Source organism: Parasteatoda tepidariorum, chromosome X2 (assembly GCF_043381705.1).
Source record: "Parasteatoda tepidariorum isolate YZ-2023 chromosome X2, CAS_Ptep_4.0, whole genome shotgun sequence".
NCBI classification, from domain to species: domain Eukaryota; kingdom Metazoa; phylum Arthropoda; class Arachnida; order Araneae; family Theridiidae; genus Parasteatoda; species Parasteatoda tepidariorum.
This window is the reverse complement of record NC_092215.1, coordinates 23,964,926-23,987,389: the sequence shown is the minus strand read 5'-3', so window position 1 is coordinate 23,987,389 and position 22,464 is coordinate 23,964,926. Positions and strand designations below refer to the sequence as shown.

The following is a 22,464-nucleotide window of genomic DNA, read 5'->3' as shown; positions in this document are numbered from 1 at the left end:
CAGTCATTTTAAGTTAATAGTAAGTAACTCAACTTAAGCCTTTATGTTAGATGGACCATAAATTGCTTAAATTAATTCTTTTTATCCACTGTAGAAAGAAACAAAAAAATTTTTGTTGCTGATATGTACAGAATAAAATTGTGTATAATAATCAATCATTAAATAAATAAATAACTTTGATTACATCCAAGCATATTACAATCATACATAAACTTGGTATTAGGTTAATATTTGCTTTCCCTCTTTACAGTACATTAGCAGTTAAAAAGAATTTCTGGTAAAACTTCAATGTCCTGGCATTCATAAGCCAGGAAAATGACAGCCAGGATAATGACAAATTCGCCATTTTATAGCATTGATCGAAGACGTTTATATTCTGCAGAAAACAACAGTATTTCTTAAAATAACTCAGATAAATCTATGTAGTTTTTGTTACTAATGATTTCAAGAAGCCAGGAAAATGACAGCATAAAAACCTACTAATCTTGAAATATTTTTTGAAATAGATTTTGAGCCAGAAAATTGGTTCTTTATTCATGCAACAAGACATGTTCAGATAGGAGGGTGTCTAATTAATCTATTAACATAAGATATTGATTCCTGGCGTTATCTATTTTGGTTATGAATCGCTAAATAAAAGTAGCCAGGAAAATGACAGGTTTTCATGAGACAAGCAAATCATTGACAGAAAAAATTATTTTAAACGAAGTTTTAGTAAACAATACCCTCTGCGTATATTCTAGAAATGCTTACATAGGATAAGATTAAAAAAATTAGATTTTGAAAAATGTATGGGAAGTTTTGAAGCTAGTTATTATTGGAAATATTGTTTGGGACATGCCAGGAAAATGACATTTTGATATTCAATTAAATTTTTTAAGTATACAAAACAGTCAATGCTAGTGCAAAGTCATTCTAAAATGCTAACAGCAATGCTATTTATTAATTTTTTTCAAAAAAAAGTTCTTTTAGTATTATAGTATTAGATCTTGGAGCAAGGGACAGTGAATTGTCATGTTTCGTGAGAATCACCCACATATACATTCTAGGGATAATTCTTGCATAGATCTTAGCAATCATATAAAAACTATTAATGAAAAAATCTTATTTCCCAGACACAAATACAGAGCACATAAACAAAAGGAGCCTACTTCTTTTTTATAATTTAATTAAAACATTTAAACATTATAATTAGAGTTTAAATTTTAATATACTAACTTTATTTAAAAATATATTATAAAAAGCAAAAAATTATGTTGAAAATATACATAAAGAATCAAGAATATTATTCTTTTGTTTTCCTAAAAACAAAATATTTAATTTAATACATCTTTGAAAGAATAATTAAATATTTACCAACAACCACTTAGACAATTATTGTAAAATGATCAATACTTACCATATATGAGAAGTTCGATAATCTGTCCACAACCCATATTCAGCAAAGGAACAGTAAATTTCCAATATTGGTACGATTTAAAATAAGTAATTAAAAAAGCTCCTAATAAGACCTGCAATATAAAGGTAATCATTCTTTAAAAACATAATTTTCTAAAATTATTTATAAGAAATAAATTATTTAAATAAAAGAATCAAAAATGAGCTATATATACAGTTTTGCTACATAGGCATAAATGTTTTATGAGCTGTGCCAAATATTTTTATGAAATTAAAGTTAAATAATACTCTAATTTCCTAGAGTAACATTTTTAATTAATATTCTCATCTAGATTCTTCTATACACATCTATTACTTCTTAAGAAATAAAAAAATTGGAATCACTGGGAATACAAAATTTAAAAAAAATAAATTATTTATAACTATATATGCTCATTAAAGGTGAATCACATTTTATAAAGATCAAAACAAAGATACAATTAACACCAATCTAGAAAATTTAAAATGGTACTTTTTTTAACTCTCTTTTTGCTCACATTTTCTAAATTATAACTTCAATAATTTCAAAAATAAAAATTTCATTACTTTAATAAATGAAAAAAAAAATCATATTAAATGTCAATCACAACAATGTAACTAGGTTAACTTAAAGAAGTTTCAGAACTGATTGTAAATTAGTTATTAAAACTAATTAGTTGAACAGATATGAATTGATAAATATAATCAAAAAAAAGTTTACTAATTTTATGAATTTCAACCTTTATGAAAGCTTCAAAATTTATTTACAAAAATAATCTTGATTAAAATTTATGTCATAAATAAGTGCAAATACTCTTCTCTATATTTCAGCAAGTTTCCAAAATAATTTTAGTTAATAAATTTCTTCACACAATTTAGCATTTTGTAGTACATTTGTATCATTACTAAGCTTTCCCTAGCAACCATTAGACTCAAAACATATGCTGTTCATGATCACTGTAGCCTAATAAGTTTAAACAGGGATGAGATTGGTAAAAAGAGGGGGGGGAAAGCAGAGATTCTACATCAGTTAGACAAGAAAAACTCAGTAATCACTTCATAACACAATCGATAAGTGATCTTTCCTAATTGCTCTTATGACAGTCATTTAGCTCTTTTTTGACCATTTCCTAACTGTTTTCCATGGACAAGCTTGATTCTTGCCGATTTCTTTATAAATCCACGTCGTTTTCTAATGGTTTTTTCAGCTACTTATACGTCGTTTTTCAAATTCTGAAATTTTAAATGGGATGGGGGGGATGCAAATGTTGAGTTTAAGTAACGAATCTGCGATTCGCACAAATAGCAAAAATTCCATCATCAGTCGACAGTGTTTTTCAATAATTTGTAAAGCAGTTATTAGTTTTTTTTTTTTGGTCATTTCCACACGCTTCTTTTTAACTTTGTTTTTTAAAATATTACGACATCAGAGTTTTCAATCGAAATAAGGACTTACACATTCTTGAATCGTGATTATTTCATTGAAAATCCATGACATTTTCCATTTGTTTTGGCTATTTTCTTGTGTTTATTTATTTACAATTTAGTTTTTAACTGAAGCAATCACAATCTTTGACATTTTCAAATAATAATGATTCTATTGCAAACTTAAAATCTTTTCTTGGTTATTTTCCTTCTGACATTGTGATATGGTTTTTCTAATTCTAATATTTTAAATATGTTGTGACACATGAGCTTCAAATTAGACTGATCACTTTTTGAGGTTCTTTATTAAAGACTGTTCTATAGTAAATCTATGCTGCTTAAGATTATTTTTTTGCCATTTCTACTATTTTTAATTTTGATACTGTTAATACTGTTATATGTATCTTTTGTTTTGAATTAGAGTAGCCACTTATTGATGCTCTTGAATTGCGATGAATCTATCGTAAATCAGCATTTGCCAATTGCTTTTCCAACCATATCGACATGATTTTTCAAACCTCATATCTTTAATTTATTATGACACATTAATTTCAAATTAAAATCACTTTTTGTGGCACTGGAATCACAACTATTCTTTAGAAAATCTAAGTTGTTTACTGTCGTTTTATGCTGGTTATAAAATGCATTTGTTTTTTCAGTCATTTTTACATGGTTTATAAAATAAAAACTTCTTTACATGAATTCAATAGCTAGATATTTCCAAGTAATACTAATTCAAACTATGACATTCAATGAAAATAGCTCTTAAGCTGTTTTTTAATGAAAATAGTAACCTTTGTTCTAATACTTAATATAAAAATCTCTTGCAAAATATAAGGGAAAATAAATTTATTAGAATCTGATTATGATAACTTTAAAAACACCTCCTAAGAGCAGTTAGTCTTATGAACAAGAATTTAGATCCCTTACTTGGACAGCTCGTCAAAATAAAATAAATTAAACACGGAATTAAAAAATATAAAAAAATAAATCTCAAACAAATTTGACATTAACAAAAGCCATAAATCTCACATATGTACCAATAGGAAAAACTGAAAAATACACTTATTTTCCAATGATATTCAAAATTTTATATTAAAATTTAGCAAAATATTAAAACATAATGCAAAATAATAAAGGTAAAAGAAATGTTTACAAAATAGAAACTTATTTGGATAAAATAAAATTGTATATAATTTTTTTAATTGAATAAATATTTTTTATTTTAATATTATGGGAAATATTCTGACAATTTGTAGGGGAAGAAAACACATGATTTATTTCCCTTTTTGCATTTTGTAAATTATCAGGACATTAAAAAAAATTTAAATATACAGAATCCACAGTAGTAACTATCGAGAGAAAGATCGATGGCGAAGTTATGTGAATCTGAATCTTCAAAAACGGGTTAATAAATGCGGGTTTTGTTTCGAAATTCGGTTGTAGTAATAAATAATATCGTATTAAAAATATCAGATTTTAAAAACTATGTGGAAATCAATAACAATAGTTGTATTCAACGCATCAAAAAATTCTTATTTAAATATGCAGTTCAAATTTCAAGTGTAGAAAAAATATGAACTGATAAATAACTGGAATTTTAAAAACCCCGTGGAGATCAGTAGCACCAGCAATAAAAAAAAAAAATCGAAAAACTATATCGAAAATTTGAAGGAAAAAAATGTCTAAATTGTCACATTAAAAATAATTAAACAAATAAGTCATTTGATTTTTGTGTTTGGCGATAAGTGACTAGAGTTTTTTTTTTTCAATTGTATAAAAAAAATATCTGGATTTGTTTTTTTTTCTAAAAAAGGGAAAATTCCTAACAATAACGGCCTAAAGAATAATTGAAACACACACGGATTAATGAGGATATTGACGCAAACCGAGCGTGTCAAAGAGAGACTTCTTGAATCCTCGATTTTAACTTTTAGCGTGCCATAATATTATTATTTTTGAAAAAAATTACAAATGAAGGATTAATTTAAAAAAATTTAATAGATTTTAAAAAAACAAGTAAAAATTAGTAGCAATAATGCCTAAAAAAATTATCAAAACACTACATATATATACTACATCTTTATAAAAATTTATTAAAATGAGACAAAGAACATGATTTCTAGAGCAAACTATCTTTTAAACGTTTGTGATTTCAGTTTTTTTTTTTTTTTTAATATTATCTAATTGAAATTCTAGCTGAAGCCAGTTATTATCGAAATTTTTTTTTTTTCCTGAAATAAGAATAGAAAAATTAGGAGCATTTCTTTCTCCTTTGATGGGCGAGAAAAGCATCCTTTGAAAATAGTTTAACAGAGTGAAAAATATCTTTCGAAAATTTCTGCAACAAAGAAGTTTAAAATTTTATACTTCACACAGGAAAAAATCTTTCTGCAAAAACTCTCTAATGTTCTGAGACAATATCGCCGTTATTGTGGCACACGATTATTAATACCATCTAGAGTTTAACTTGGGTTTCAAGATTTTTCTGAAACATTAATCGAAATCAAAAAGGAAAAACAAGTGTATCACTATCTAATTCCTCTTTATGCTGTCCGACTTTATTTCTCCTCCACTCCAGTTAAACATGAATTGGCAAACAGACACAGAAGCTAACGTAATAAGTATTCATGTTCTACAACGCTCTGTCCCATCCGCACACCAAATTCAAAACAAATAAATTGAAAAACAGGTGCAGCTGCAATACTTGACCTAGAGTCATTATTCTGCTTCCTTGGCTGTCACTATGTTCAAAGGGGGAATATCATAAGTGGCAGATAATTTTTAAAAAAATAAGAAAAAGTAGGAAATAGGAAATAACAAAAAAAAAGGAGGGGTGCTGAAATAATAGAAAAAGTAGGGAAAATAGGAGGTCTGTGACCTGAATGTTCTAAGGGGCCATTCAAAAAGTACGTACTTCTCGAAGGGGGGGGAGGGGATTTGCTATTTTGTACGGTTTTGTACGATGGGGAGGGGGGGAGGTATTGTACAAAGTACGTACTTTAAAAACATACACCAAATTTAAATATGACTGTATCCTACGCACTCCTTAATTAAATATTTAATTTTATTTAAAACATAATTATTTTAATTTTTATGAAAAAGGAGGGTAGACTAATAAAATGTACGTACTCTAAGGGGGGGGAGTAAGACCTTATGTACGGTAATGTACGAAGGGGGGGGGGAGGGGTTTAAAATTTCTCCATTTTTGTGTACGTACTTTTTGAACGGCCCCTAAATCACAGCAGCATCTACTGAAATAACTATAATGTAATCACAATGAACAGAAGTTATTGTAAAGCATATTTAAAAACAAATTGCTTTAACAAAATAAATAGCCAAACACAATCAAAACATATTTATTTCTTTAAAGCTTATAAGCAGCTTACCATCTGAGATATATCATAGCCCCATGGAAGATAAAGCACTCCAGTGTTGTATTTCTCCCAATGTGAAAATATGAAACATAGATGAACGCTCCACAAAATAAAGAAAACCCTAAGAGGACTACAGCTGTACTCTCCACAGCCAAATACAGAATACATGCATGTTGGCATAAACAAGGCTGCCCAGCTGTCAAGCCCATGATCCATTAACTCTCCTAATGGACCAGATGACTTTGTACGACGTGCATGCTTTCCATCTATACCATCTAAAAGAAAAAATTCTAAATAATATTGATTTCAAAAGATAGATATCAATTAAACGAAACTTATTGAAACAAAAACAAACTAAACTAAATTCTTATTGTTATACTTTGTAGATTCTCTATTATTATAAAATGCTATAAAATACTAAGAAATGAAGTAAACATTGTTAAAAATAGTATATTTGTCAGTAACGTAGATATCTTCTAACTATAACAGGTATAATACAGCTATAAAATTTATTGTTCCATTCTAAGTTTAATAAATTAAAGGTTCCACTCTAGACATAACATGGGTACCACTGAACTTATTAACGAGACTTTAACTCCTTTTTTGAACAACTTAGAGTTGTCTACCAGAAGAAAAAAAACTTTATTCATCTAAATAACTCTAACATCTTATTGTTAAAGATTTCAAACACAACTTACAAACTTTTCAAAAATAAAATTGTAAGCTTTTTTCTTTGGTGAAGGGGGGGGGTGGATCTGGAGACATTTATAAATTAAGTTGTTAAACAAATTTGGTCCAGACCTTCAGATAAGATTACTGCTACCATTCATGAGAACTCATATGAAATCAGTTACAGGAACTCACCATGTTATTTTAAGAAGAATGAATGACAGTGTAGGCTATCTGTTTGTCAATGTTTTGATAATTTTGATCAGAAAAGTTGATTTTTACATCACCGATTTTGACGTAGCTTTAATTTGCTTGGAGATTTACTTTCAGGAAGGTCAACATTTGATAACACCTTTCTTAGCAATGTTTTTAAATTATTATAATATGTTTTGAATACATGCATATATGCTCCATTTTTCGTTCAATGACATTTCTGGATAAAACTGGGACATTTAGAAGCAACCTCCAGTAAAAAGAAACTCAAGATTGAATTCAGTACCTCAACTGTAAAGAATGGGCATTAAAGCAAGTAACAGCACAAACAAGCATAATCAAAGTCATAAGATTTCAAAACTTACACTGACCAACTAACTTGATTTATTAAAATTACACAATTGATTTTGTTTCTTGATTTTTAAATCTCCATATGTTTCTCAGTGTAGAGAGGTCACTGTTTAACTCTATGAATAAATAAATATTTCTATGGGAGAAAAAAAATTCTGCTATTTCAGTATATATCCGGCTTTATCTGATGGATAAAACTGAGTACTAGCATCACTCCAAAAAAATAATTCATTTAACCTTCAAAATAGTTTTATCACATTAAAGAATATGTATTTTTGAAACTAAAGGACTACTTTATCATTTAATTAAAATTTAATCAGTTTTATTGGCCTCATTGCTGGGGAAAAGTTTGGCCAGGCTTTTCCCCTATTTAATTTTTTATTCATTAATTTTTAAATGAGTGAGTATTACAATTTTTTTCCTGCTTATATGATTGTCACAATAAAAATTTTACATCATTCTTTCATGGATTATTTACACTGAAATAGATTAAAAAAATAAAAAATATGTATACAATTTAAAAATCCAGAGACATTTTTCTAATTTTGTCCCATATTAACACCATTTTTACAACCTGTCATAATTGCACTGTGTTGTCAAAAAACAACTAATAACTAACTACTAAATTTATCATTGTTTTGCAACAATTCTCTTTAATTCAAAAATATATTCATAGTGGATAGGTTTTTCCTCCTTAAGCCAAGATGAAATAATTTTTCTCTTCTTCAATATAATTTGTAGCTAAATCCATATTCTTAGAGAAATAAGTAATACTTAAATGATCAATTTTCACTCATAGTTACTGCCAACTCGTGGAGAAAAAAACAATCCACTATTAATATAACAGAAGTACTTAATTGAGAAAGAAAAAAAAAAGAAATATTTTATACATACAATTGCAAAATTTCTTAAGCTAAATCAAAAATGCCAACTATCCAAGTTTGCTTGAATTTTCATATTTAAAAAAATAAATAAATAAATAAAAAATACAAATAAAAAAAATAAAAAAATTAAGAAATTGGTAGCCCTTTAGGTATATAACTAACAGTGTTTTCACTACAGCGCGAGAACGCGAGAATCTCGCATATTTTTTTATATTCTCGCATTAAAAAATGATTACCGCGAGAAATTCGCGCATTTTATAAACCAATTTCAAAATTCGCGAATTTNCAGTTTTTGCTGAGATGAAAACACTGAACTAACTATATGACAACTGCGACTATGATAAACGTAAATATACAAAATTCTATGTCATAATAAAAAGGCACTGATACAAGCAGTAGAAATTCAGGAAGGATATTCTTTTTATAATATTCCTTGAACATTGGGAAAAGCTATTAAAAAAGCAAACCGTGCATTACCTATATCTCTAAGAAACGTTCTACTGTTCTCTGCATACTCTGTAACCTTTCTACCAAAACAAAAGAAATAGCCTAGTAATCAAGCTTCTGATGATACAAAAAAAAACTTGTAAGAAATTTCTACTCATTTGATAAAATTTCGTACCAGACTTCCGGTAGAGCTGAGTGCATGATTGTCAAAGAAAATGAACAGGAAGTCCACAAAGCCAAATGTGCACCTTGATATAAGCATATCAAGTATCAAAGCAGATGCATCATGCATCCAAACAGAAAAATTGACAAATCTAAGTTTGCTGTACTATGATCTATCCATATTTTATGCGTAGGTAAAACACCATATAAAATTTATGTGCTATTCACGAATATATTAACTTACTATTAAAATCACAGTTGTTTGCCTAATAACTACATTGAATTACTAAATATAGCAACTTACAACAATCGTTCAAGTGACTTTATTTTATAATTGTCGTTGAACAGCCGACCCCAATTTGAGTTTACAGCTACTAATGTTCATCTCTGTAGCCTTGTAATTTTGAACCCAATCCAAAAGACAAGGGAACTTCTTCATCAGTAACCCCAGAGGTATTGATTTGTTTTGGGAACTTGGAGGACTTTCTGACCCAACATGTTAAATGCACACCAGTCACCATTTAAAACACTGGGATTTTTTTGATGTTGCAATAGATAGTTTTGCAAGTGTAAAAAGTTCTAGTAAAAAAATTGGGTAGTTAATTTTGTTGACAAATAACTGAAATTGAGAAAGAAACAAAGCATTTGTTTGTTTGTTTTTTAAACACGGTGTGGTAAAATAAAAACTTTCAAATATATCTACAAAGATGTAGCACAGGTTTCAATCATAGCAGTGCTGCTATTTCTAACTTTAAATAACCAAAGAGTCACTTTTAACAGTGATATTTCCCTTTAACTTTTTGCCAAATTTGTAAGATGTCCCCTCCATTAAATTCCATGTCCTCTCTGTTACGATGCATTATTTGGACTTTAAAAAAAGTGTCAGCAATTTTAAAAGTCATATAATGATTTATTTTACCTTGAAATGTGATAATGGTAAAAAAAATTAGATGTTTAGGATGGTTCAAATCACAGAATTTAGCATAAATTACAGCGTGCATGTCAAAAACGTATGATTTTATTTGTCCTTCTGTTACAAGTACTCTTAATTAACTTGAAATTTAATTATGAGGCTCTTATTATTTTATATCAATTAATTAAACATTGCATCCTTAAGTAGCATTTTCTAGAAAAATCTTTGTTTTCAAAAATATTTATAATGTATTTTTTAGAATAAAATACTTGTGTGATTTCCCCTCTGTTACGCTTGGAGTTCAACATAAATAATTATTTAAAATCAATACAAACATTTCAAAATATGGTTTAAAAATAAAGCTATTATCTATACTTTTACACACTTTTAAAAGCTTTAAGTTGATAATTTAAGATACCACACTACAGTTAGAAAAACCAATAACGCCCCTGATTTTAACACGATTTTAAATCTAATGAGACAAATTAAAACTTTGTACAATACTAAAAATGAAATTAAGTTAATATTTTTCTCTTTACTTTTTCTGGGATTAAATAAAGGAAATAATTTTGTAAACATAGTATTAAATTAAGATATAATGTAAAAGAATGTTAAAAAAAAAGAAAGACAAGTGAATTTAATTACTCAAAACAAGAAAGGTTACTTAAAACACCATTGTGAACTAGTGCTCTAGAATCATTACAAAATATTGATTAGTTTTTTGAAGCTAAAGAAAATATGTATGACGAAACATTAAAGAAACTAAATTGAGTGTTTTACATTGAAAATTAAATCCAACTTTTTGTAAACAAATTTAGATAAACATATTTTCACTGTTCAGTATAAAGTGTTACGTCACTCTCATAAGATGACGTCATTCATTTAAAGTGTAAATATTAACTAAAACGATTCTTTAGCCTGTGTATATATGAAAAGTGTGAGTGGCAACAGAAAGAATGTTGTGCTAGATGTGTTCTACGAAAATAAAATGGTTGCTTTTGTAAATATGTGTACGCAGGTATTTCTTGTAAATTTAAGTTATTTCATCGCTGGATAGATCGGGTAGATTTATCGGAAGCACGAAACATAAAGATTGACTGGAAGCAATTCACAAATGAGTTACATTTCCATATTTTAATTTTTAGTATTAACCTTATAATCAGATTTGCATGATTTAATGAGCCTTTTTTTACTTCATGAGCTCTTCCCTATATATGGGTCCTACTAAACTGGTATTTGAAAATAATACATGCACTTATTCAAAAACAACATGATAAATATAATTTTAAAAAAAACTTTACCTAATGTATGTGCAAGGAAATGATTTATGGCACATATTATCCAAACCCACTGTGGAATTGGTGGATACGAAGGAAATGAATCACTGGAAGCACAGAAGCGATAGTCATATATTGAAAGTAAAACAGCATTCAAAAGCGTCAAAAAAAATCCTGTGAATGTCAGTAAATTAGGTGCAAGCCATGTCGGTACTAGCTACAAAGAAAAATTACACAACATTATTTCATATTAAACTATGCATTAAATTGTTAAAATAATAATAGAAGAATTTTGAGGATAGGCTGAAAAAGTCAAGTATCTTAAATCTTTAAGTGTTAGTGAGGAAAAATTGCCCTCTATCATCATTAAGAAGCATGCAAAATATTAACCAGAAAAAATTTGTGAAAACTAAACAAAAAAAAGTACAGTCGGACCCCGATTTAACGAACTCCTATTTAACGATTTTTGCGATTTAATGAATTTTTTTCACCTCCAGCAAAAACTTCTAATTAACGAATTATTTCAGCATCCGGAATAAATATTTTTCATTAATTTTGATCAGAAAAATATTGCATTTTTTTGTAATTGGCAGATTCTAAAGGAAAAAAAATCTTTCCTGGGAGTCTTAATCTTTCGCCTCAAACAAAAGAAAAGCCAGCAACAGGGAAAAACAAAATTCGTTGTGGGTAGGTGGGCGGAGTCAATAAGACATTACACTTGCAAGGTCATGTTCCGGGGATTTGTCACGTTGGCTATGAGTCAAACAGGAAATTCCTTTCTTATCTTATCTCTAGTTGCTGAATAATGCGAAGGGGAGAATTTTAAAACTCGTTACTCCAATTTAAGAAGCGAGCTGTACTGAACGTTTTCTGGACGATTAGAATTTTCAAATCATCACCCATTATGGCGGATGCTAGTAGAAAACTAAAACGTTTTTCGTTAAGTGAAAAGATGTCAATTTTAAGAGAATTTGATAACGTCAGACCACAAAATGCTTTAGCAGAGCGTCTTGGGATCTCAGCGCCAACATTAGCAACAATTGTGAAACAGCACAAAGAAATTGAAATAGGATGCGTCGAAGTCAGGGAAAAGTCATTGAAAATCATTAAAAGATACCCCTCTTACTGCTCTTGAATCGGAACAGGTAGAATGGTTTAACAGGGTGTGTAGCCAAATCTTTGAATCAAAAATAAGCACTTTTTAAAAAATTTTCAAGCACTTTACAAAAATTTTCAAGCACTCAAAAAATTCATATTGAATCAATGATATTATTGAAAAACAAAAAAATTTTATGAACAGTTTTAGCATTAAAAAAAAACTCAACAAGAAACGGACGTAAATCGAAACAATCAGTACTTTCCCACATCACCGAGTGAATTCAACTTGACTCTGAACTCAGAACAAAATTCCCCTCCCCCCTACATCAAAAAAGTGTTAGAAGTAAAATAACATAAACAAGAATAAAATTATAAATTAAAAAGAAAAACATTTAATAAGGATCTGACTCTATCCGAATTGGAGTACTCGGGTTTCAGTTTCAAGTGTGCGCGCATGCGCAGGTCATATCATGGGTACGACATGAAGTCCGTGTGAATGATTATGTAGCAAACACCCCATTTTTTGTGAAATGCAGGGGATCCGTCAGATATCACTGAAGGAAGAAAAAAAATTCGTGAAAAAAAAGCACTTTATAAAAACGCCAGCTGAAAAAAGCACTTTTAAAAGCAAAACCTCCCAAAAAGCACCTTTAAGTACTTTTTACAAACGCTACGCACCCTGTTTAATATGGTTCGGTCCAAGAATATTGCTGTCAGTGGTCCTTTAATGAAAGAAAAGGCTCTTCAATTAGCAAAGAAGCATGGAGTGACAAACTTAACTGCATCTAATGGTTGGATTGACCGATTTAAGAACTGACATAATTCATGTCAGAAGAAGATATGCGGTGAAAAGGCAGATATGGACGAAAATGTTGTAAAGGAATGGAAAGAAAAGCTGCAAAAGTTGATTGAAGGATATTCACCATCAGACATCTACAATGCACACAAAACTGGACTGTTTTATGATTTACAACCAGACAAGACGCTTTGCTATAAAAATGAAAAATGCTTTGGAGGAAAGAAAAGCAAAATGAGAGTAACTGTTTTGCTTACAACCAATGCAGATGGAACTGACAAGTTAAAGCCACTAGTCATTGGCAGATCGGCAAAACTGCGTTGCTTCAAAAACGTCAAGAGTCCACCCACCACTTATGCAGCTAACAAAAAGTCGTGGATGACTTCTTCTCTATTCATGGATTATTTGAGAGCCCTTGACAAATCTATGAGAATGCAGAAGGAAAAAATTATTTTGTTTATCGATCGCTGTCCTGCTCATGCTCTAGTTTCCAACTCAACTAACGTCAAGGTGTTGCTTTCTCCAGCGAATTGCACGAGTGTTCTGCAACGACTAGACCTTAGCATTATTCGATCTGTTAAAGTTAATTACAGAATGTTACTCATGAGAAAGATAACAGAATCTTTAGATGAAAGTGAGGATAAAAAATACAGGCTCAATGTTTTGGATGCAATCTGTCTAGTGGGACAATCTTGGGATCAAGTTTCTATTGCCTCTATCACACGAGAGAAAATAAGTACAACTGTAAGTGTAACCTCAACTCTATCTGCAACTCTAAAGGCAATTTCTCCAAAAATTACTCGAAAAATCCTCGTGATATAGAAATCCCGGTTGCACGAAATATCTGCAACTGTTCAGGCAATTTCTTACATGAACCAATCAGATCGTTTGCTTTTTATGACGTTTCAATTTTATGTGATGACATATACAAATGTAAATAAAACTGGCGCCGACGTTAGTGAAGAGGATGATCGGATAAAAAAATTTTATAGATGAAACGGAACAGTTCTTTTGTTTAATAATAACATTTCCTTAAAAAATTAAGACATTAAAAATACTTTCAGACGATGAGATGACCATCTGAATGCAGTTGATGTACTATCATAACAGGAACCTGCAAATCACCAGAGTTTAGTACACTATTTTCTAGATAAATTTTCTTTTAAAATATTTATTCATTTTAAGCTAATAAAATTACAACTTATTATAATTTGTTCCGATTAAAGTTTTAATTACTTTGGATAGAAATAATTTCTATTTTTATATATGTAAAGATTTATACTGGCGAAAAGCTTCACTTTGAAATATTCGGCAAGCAACTCGCCAAACTTTGTAGCATTATTATAACACAAAATGTAACAATGATTATATTTCTTTATTTTTAAATTTTAATCTTTATTTCTGTTGATTGTAAAAACATGCGTCTGATTATTTGAAAAAAAATTTATTATTATTATTATTATTTGTGAAATAATTATTTTATTCTTCCCTAAGAATTCTTTTAATTTTTGAAAAGCTTATTTTAAAACAAGTTAGAAAACATGTGTTTCTGCATTCCTCCCCTCTATTTTCTTGGTGTATAATGATTTGTACTTTACATTTATGTTTTGATACTTTACTTTTCTACAATGATAGTAAGTATGTAAGTGTACCTTACTAATTTTTCAATATACTTACATTTTTAATAGTCTTCGTTTATAAATACAATTTATTTTTCTTAAAACAAATTTCAATCCAAATATAAAAACTACAAAACCAAACATACCTACCATCTTTCATTAGTGTATAGAATAATCTTAGAACTATAATCAAAATATCATTCAAACTAACAATAAGTTTAAAAGGGATACCTAAAGACTTAAATGATTTCAAATTAATGGTATTTAATCTCCCTTACTCTAATAATGTGTTGGTAAAATTTTATCATGATAGTGATTTCTTTCTTTTATTTCAGATATTTTGTATAATCCTGTAAGGTTTGTCTGGTGAAGAAAGAAAGGGATGTAACATAGTTTTTATGAATGAAATTAAAAAATTTGAAATGTAAATGAATAATGTTCTAAGTATTACTTGATATTAAATGTTTTAATTTTTAAATTGATTCTTGTATTATTCAAAATGCAAAACAAAACACGTAAAAGGCTATAACAAAATATGATACATAAAAAGTATGCTCTTAATAAAATATTGTTTTTTTCTTAGTTATTAATAAATTCGAATTTATATATTATATATTACAATAAATTTGTCCTAAAATAAATCCTGTAATTTTTAATTAAATAATCGTATACCAATAATGAATGTTTTAAATTTTACAATAGTAAATTGTAAGTATGCCATTGAAAATCCTCTTATATTTAAAAAACAATTTTACTAAGAAATTGAAAAAAATAATTTTCATAAAAGTGTAGATGAATAAAATTGATGATCCCTTAATGCAATGTAAATTAATTTTATGGCAATAAAATTCTGAAACATTGATGTATAGTTAAGTCTGACATTATTTATTATGTATTTTTTAGACAAAATTTTAAAAAAATAGAATTTCATAGATCTAATAGTTTTGATGTTATAAATAATTTATGAGTAAAAGGTAAATCAAAATTTTTATATTTCATACATTAAACTCTCATTTCTTCTAAAGAATTACTTCAAATAACTATTTTTTTAATTTAGCGTAAAAAATTAAATTTGAAGAAATGCCTTACTTGTTTAGATAGCAATGTCAGTTGCATAAAGTGGTATAAGTCATAAAATTGTACTTTCTACACATGAAACTTTATAAATTTTCGAATTGCTAAACTATTAAATCAGACAGCTTGTTTTTATTCTTATTCAATTTAGCGTACACATAGATAATGATACTGCACTTGCCTAGCTAGCATGTTAGATAGTAAATATGTATAAATAAACTATGCTTTTACAGGGTGCATAGTCAAATCTTTCAAGAAAAAATAAGCACCTTTTAAGAACATTTTAGGCACTCAAAAAATATTTTTAAACACTATGTAAATTGACAAAATGCAAAATAATTTTCAAAGACTTTACATGATCATGATAAAATAGCCAGAATTTGATAAAGAACTCTTTTCGTGATTACATTAGCCATTAAAAAATGATCAAGAGATTTTTCAGATTGATTTCAGAGGGTTGAAAATGAAGCTTGAAATTAATAATATCTTGCAAAATGCAGCAGAGTTGCACATGAGAGTGCAAGAATCTCACCGAACCCAGTTCACTAGATGCACATACGGACTAGGGCTGGACGATATAGAAATTTCTTAAATCGATATAATCAACCCTTTTATATCACGATATTAGGTTATATCAATTTAACAATCTAAACGACAAAACTAAGAAATAAATCCACAGTACCCCTTCCTTTATTCAAATGTATTGTTGTTTTTTTCTTAACTCACTTACAGTCAACTCCTAGTTCACAGAAATTTTGACAAAGTTGTTCTGATTATGAATAATTTTTTGCAGATATTCAAAAGCTTATTTAAATACTACAATTTACTAATTTTACTCTGTAACTTTTCACTAAAGGTATTGGAGAATATTGTTTACCTTTTTCTTTTGCAAATACAAAATAAGAAATAACATAATATATGAATGAATTTTTAAAAGAAGTAATATTTTTAAATGTTTCACTATAAAATAAAACTGCAACATCGAAAGCCTTTCAATTTTATTATTGTAAAAACACAATTAATAAAAAATGTGGCATTGACAAAATCTTCCAGAGCAGTGACTTCATTTCCCTCCAGCATTAGGTTTTTTTTTTTGCTGGATAGTCTTTAATAACTTGCACAATGGCAACTGGTTTTCTAAAAACCTTATGCACTATTTTGAGGTGCTCCACCAACGTGTGGGNAAGCCCAGTCCTAATACGGACTCGCAAGTATTTCACCAAACCTGTAAAATGATTGGCGCTTTCATACGCTATGGACTGACGGTACGCTGAAATTGATCGCGGTTAAATTAATTCTGAAAACGTTGAATAGAAAAATATGAAAAGCACGTTTTTACATAATATGTGGCAAAAATCGACATTCTCTGCTATCGAAAAAGGAAAATTAAGCACTTTTTAAAAACACCCATTGAGAAAAGCACCTTTAAGGGCTTTTAAAAAATCGAAAATAAGCGCCTTTAACCACTTTTTATAAACGCTACTCACCATGTTTTATACATTACTCACTCGATTCAATGTAAAAAAAATAGTAAAAATTCTATATGGTATTTAAGTCCATCCCCCTTTGACCCCCTTATCCTTTTAGAGACGCAACATGAAATTCATTGATATCTTAATATCATCTTATAATATGAGGTAGAAATCATAATCCTTTTTATACCATGCTACTTCACTAATGGGGAAATAAAGTGTTCAGAATTTTCATTTGTAGCTGAAAAAAAGACTAAAATATACAAAATTAAATCTAAATCAATCAATATTCTACAGCGTCTGTTATTTCCTTTTCCTCCCATTACCAACATCGTTGAGAAACTATGATATAATAGAATCATATGATAAAATAAGAGACAAAAGTAAAGAAAAATAACAAAATATGGTAACTCAGTTACGAGCAACCGTTTGTGCAATTAAGCAACAATATCGGCAACTCCGATCGTAGGAATTGCCTTTAGAGTTGTAGATAGAGTTGAAGTTACACTTACTGTTGCACTTATTTTTCTCTCATGAGATAGAGGCATAAGAGTAAGATAGAAAAGTGTTTTCGTAATGCGGGATTTTTCGGCTCTCAAGTAGAAAGTGGTGAAGTCGACGTTGATGTCCCCATTTCAGAAGAAGTTGCTCCTGGGATAGACTTCAATGATTACGTTACATGTGATGACGGATTGCCTGTCTGTGCAACTGAAGTTATCGAAAGTGTTGACTCGTCGGAAACTATGAACAGTGATTCGGATGAAAACGATGATGAAGCTCCTGCTAAAATTGTCCCATTTTCTCAAGCCTTAAGTAGCTTAGAAACTGTTAAAACATACCTTATGCAGCAGGAAGTGAACAATGAAGTTTTTGATAATCTTCATAAAGTTGAAAAGGAACTTTTTCGGGTAAAAGATCAGGGAAGCCATCAAACTTCCATAACTCAGTTTTTTGTCAAAATGTAACCAATGTTTGTAATAATATTTTCATCTGATGAATAAAAGTTCATGATTTATAGATTATATTTAGATAGTCGTTTATTACTAGTAATATTTAATAATACATACGTACAAAAAAAATGTTTTTTTGAACCCCGGTTTTACGAATGACCTCAATTTAACGAATAAAATCTCGCGCACTCCGTAGCAGTGACTATCGAGAAAAAAAAGATGGTCGGCGAATTACGCAAATTAAATATACCGCATGTATGAAAGAGAATATCGGTGCAAAACGACAGTGTCAAAGAATGATTTCTTGATTCCGCTATTTGAATTTCACGTACCGTAATAATATCAGTGTATATTTCAAAAATTTACGAGAATATAAATAATAAATGAGCAGTGAAAGACATCGGGATTTCGAAAAAACAATTGCATGTAACTGCACGAACTTTCCAGACAATCCAGTTTTTTTTTAGTAGTTATTTATCATTTTATGGCCCTTTGCACAAGGCTTTTATATTTTTCTGAAACTTTTATAAAATTTTATCAGGACAAATGAGTTTTTCAATTCCATCGTATTTTTTTAAACATGTAATCATGTTATTAAACATGTGATAGTATTTTTTTTATCATATAATTTTTTTTCCTCTTAGCTGTTTGCCATAACTATTCTATTTTCTCATGATTTTTCCAATTCAAATGTAATTAATACAATGTTATGATTAGTGAATTTTGATTGATTTGCGAGTATTCCATTGTAAATCCAATTTGATTTTAGATCACAGTTATTACTATTACTTATCATTTTTTCATTCAATTTAACATTGTTTTTAAAATAGACATTTTATCTTGATACAGGTTTTTCACCAGTTATTTATATTTTATCTGCTCTTTAAACATGGTTTTTTAAATTCTATATTATTAATACGTTATTACAATGTTTCAAATACAAATTATTACTATTTGATGTTTTTGATTTGTGACTGTTCGAAAGTCGGCCCTTTTACATAGTTTTTCAAATTCATTATGTTTTAAACATAATTACAGCATTTGATTCGTGACGATTCTATCACAACTTCTCTTTGCTTTATGATAGGTTTTTCAGCAGTTATTTATCATTTAATCGGCGTCTTTCGTGTGGTTTTTCAAATTCCGATGTTATTACAATTTTCGATTATTGACGATTCCAATGTTTTCTTCCCCCTTTAAATTACGCCCGCCATCGTCTTCTCAGACATAAGGCACCTTGCAGTCCAATACAACACTGAAGTAGCTCCAGAAGGTGAGAGGGCACAAAAGTCATCACAGGAACGGATGTCAAGAAGAGAGAGGCAATCAAATAGATGCTCCCCAGTCATAGGCGAAGTGTTACAGAGCACACAAAGAGGTGAATTGACCAGGTTAATTTTAAAAAGATGGGCCTGCAAGTAGTCATGTCCATATTCTAAGGCAAGCAACTCTCTCAGCTCTGGGAAGGAGGAAAAGGTGAGAGCGCTGCTGGTTATCAAGAAGGCTGGCCCAGGACTTTCCATCAGGGAGCAGATGTTGTTCTGTGCCTGAATTTGCTCTTAAGAAGCAGTCTTGCATTCCAAAGGGGAACTGGATGAGAAGATGAATGCAATACTGAAGCGTCTCTAGCCAACATGTCAGCCCGTTCATTTCCATAACTGCCACAATGACCAGGGATCCATTGGAGGACCACCTCTCTTCCAGAACAAAGAAGAGAGTCGATGCGTTGTTTACACTTAAATTCAAGTTCAGACGGGTATAAATTATATTCAGAAATGGTCTAATAGCAGAATCGACAAAGATAACAATGTTTTGTTCAGATGGTTCACCAATAGCTGTAATAGGGATAAAGATTGCAAACATTTCTCCATCAAAATTATCTGCCCAAGCGTCAAGACGTTCTCCAAGGCTGAAATATTTGGAGTAAGCACCGGCTCCAGCTCTACCAGTTGAAAGAGTGGCAGATCCATCAGTAAAAACCTGCAGCCATTGCTGGCAAGAGTATCTCTCGTGTATAGTGGCCAGAGTGGGATCTCAGTCTGGTGGAAGTCCGATTTCCAAACAGGCAGTACCAAGTCGAATCTGGCAGTGGCATATTTTAGAAGGTCCGTAAAAACAGGCGGCCTATAGATGCAAAGTTTGGAGTTGGAGACCTCAAAGATCTCTGCAAGTCTCCTGTACTCAAAAAGAAAAGAATGTTGAGATTTAAGTTTAGTTTGAGGAAGATTGTAGTACGACCAAAAGTGAGTTTACATAAACAAATAAGATTCCAATGTAACAGGATCATCAAAATTACGCAGAAAAGGATTACAATAATTGCAACAAAAAGAATGGAAAAAAAACTCTCTTAAATTTAAGATGAAATCGACATGAATAAAACATCTCAGTAATTATTTAAATGAGCTTAAAATTAGCATGCTGTAATAAAAATCTTATTTTTAAAACCACTTGCAAGTGCAGAGCATTAACTGATAGCTGAAATAGTCAAAAGAATGTCAGTGCAACTAAATATTAACTTTCATTGAAACAAAACAAAGTTTTCATGGTAAACGATTTATTTAAAAACAAACACATTGCACTCTGACAAACAGAGCAATAAAACAACAATAAAAAGTAATAGTACAACATACCCATCTGCAACTAAAGCTTAAGTACTCTCGTACTACAAATAAGGGATGATGTCATGAGCTACGTGTGATCAACCAACAGCAAAATTTTTTTAAAAATTGGCCTAACACTCGTAGACCATGACATCATCAACGAAAGTTTAATGCTGTCACCATAAATCAGATTTCCCAAAACTGAAGATCTAAACATTATTATTGGGAGTACAAATTAGTTCAGTTCGTTTTCAAAAGATGGCTCTGGCTGTTCTGATTGTTTCATAGTGACAGTGACAGCTGGTTTTAGAGAGGTTAGAAATCGGACAATAATATTCAGTTCATATCGCTTTGAGTTTCATGCAAAAACCCTGTTTTTTACTTGGTTGAATATGTCAAATTTTGTGGTATCTAAGCAGCATTTGCGAGAGGTTTTATGTTTCTGCTTAAATTGGAAGAAAAGTGCAGCTGAAGTGCATCGAACGCTTGTAGAAGTTTATGGTTACAATGCTCCAACTGATAAATCATGTAGGGAAGGTTTCGAAGTTTCAAGAATGGTGATTTCAGCATTGAAGACAAGCCTCGCCCCGGACAGCCAAAAAAATTCGAAGACAAAGAATTGGAAGCATTAATCGATGAAGATCGGAGTCAAACACAAGAGGAGCTTGCAGAATCATTGGGAGTTGAGCAACAAGCCGTTTCCGTACAATTGAAATCCATGGTATGATTCACAAGAAAGGCAATTGGGTGCCTTATGAACTGAAACCGAGAGAGGTTGAAATGCGATTTTTCACTGGCAAGCAGCTAATTCAATCTATTTGTAAAAATACAGGATTTTCAAAAGCATAAGAAAGGCATAGCAATAACTCATCAATCAAAATAACTTTTTAAAATGAAATTGGTGCAATTAAAGCCCATCAAAAAGTGATAAATTAAATGCGCAATTTATAAGTTATAAGTTGTAATATCATATTAAATGTAACGAACTTTTAAAAACTACATGGAAATCAGTATCTATAACTGAAAATATATATGAAAATAAAACGATCGAAAAAAATATTGGGTGTATCATGAAATTGGCAAAAATAAAGCAAGTCAAAAAAGTGATTACTCAAATTCGAAATTAGAGTACCGTAATAAAATATAAAAATATTTGGGTTTTTTTAAAAAATTCCAAAGTAATTACCAAATAAAAAGCGATCGAGAAACAAAACAAAAAATTAACAATAGAATTTTTGTAAATTGGTAGAATTACAATAGACTCAAATGCGCAATTAAAATTAGAATTTTTTTTTCTTATTTTTCATAAAAAACATTTTTTTTTATTGTGTTTTTTTATTGTGTGTTTTATGTTCAGAAGTGCTCTCAAGCCTGCACATCAACAGTCTTAAAACCTCATGCTGTACTGTTTTGGGATCATTTAAATATAAGAAACATATTACATTAAATCTAATAAAAGACACTTATTGAAATATTTACATTTCTATAAATTCTTTAAACTTCTAGCTTTCAATTTTAAAGGAAAAAAATTTCCCACGGCATATGAATAAATAAGCAAAATTTTTTAAACCAAAATTAAAAAAAAATATTTCATGTAAATTAACTTACTATGAAAAGAGATTACTGTTATTATATATGAATCTAGTACAGTAGAGAACCATTTATCCGGTATCCAGATAACCGGGAAAAATTTTGCTTGGTTTTCCCGCTTAGGTACCTAT

At 29.7% G+C, this 22,464-nt stretch overlaps 1 protein-coding gene across 1 annotated transcript in view; it reads right to left on the bottom strand.

The window, feature by feature from the left end:
• The window catches only part of LOC107455082 (ethanolaminephosphotransferase 1), a 66,139-nt gene that overhangs the window by 24,797 nt on the left and 18,878 nt on the right, over positions 1-22,464 (bottom strand). Inside the window, exons 3-5 of the mRNA XM_016072505.3 lie at positions 11,159-11,351; positions 6,231-6,493; positions 1,400-1,511 (exon numbers count right to left, since the gene is read on the bottom strand). Coding sequence (XP_015927991.1) covers positions 1,400-1,511; positions 6,231-6,493; positions 11,159-11,351 — 568 coding nt within the window. The remainder of the gene's footprint in view (positions 1-1,399; positions 1,512-6,230; positions 6,494-11,158; positions 11,352-22,464) is intronic.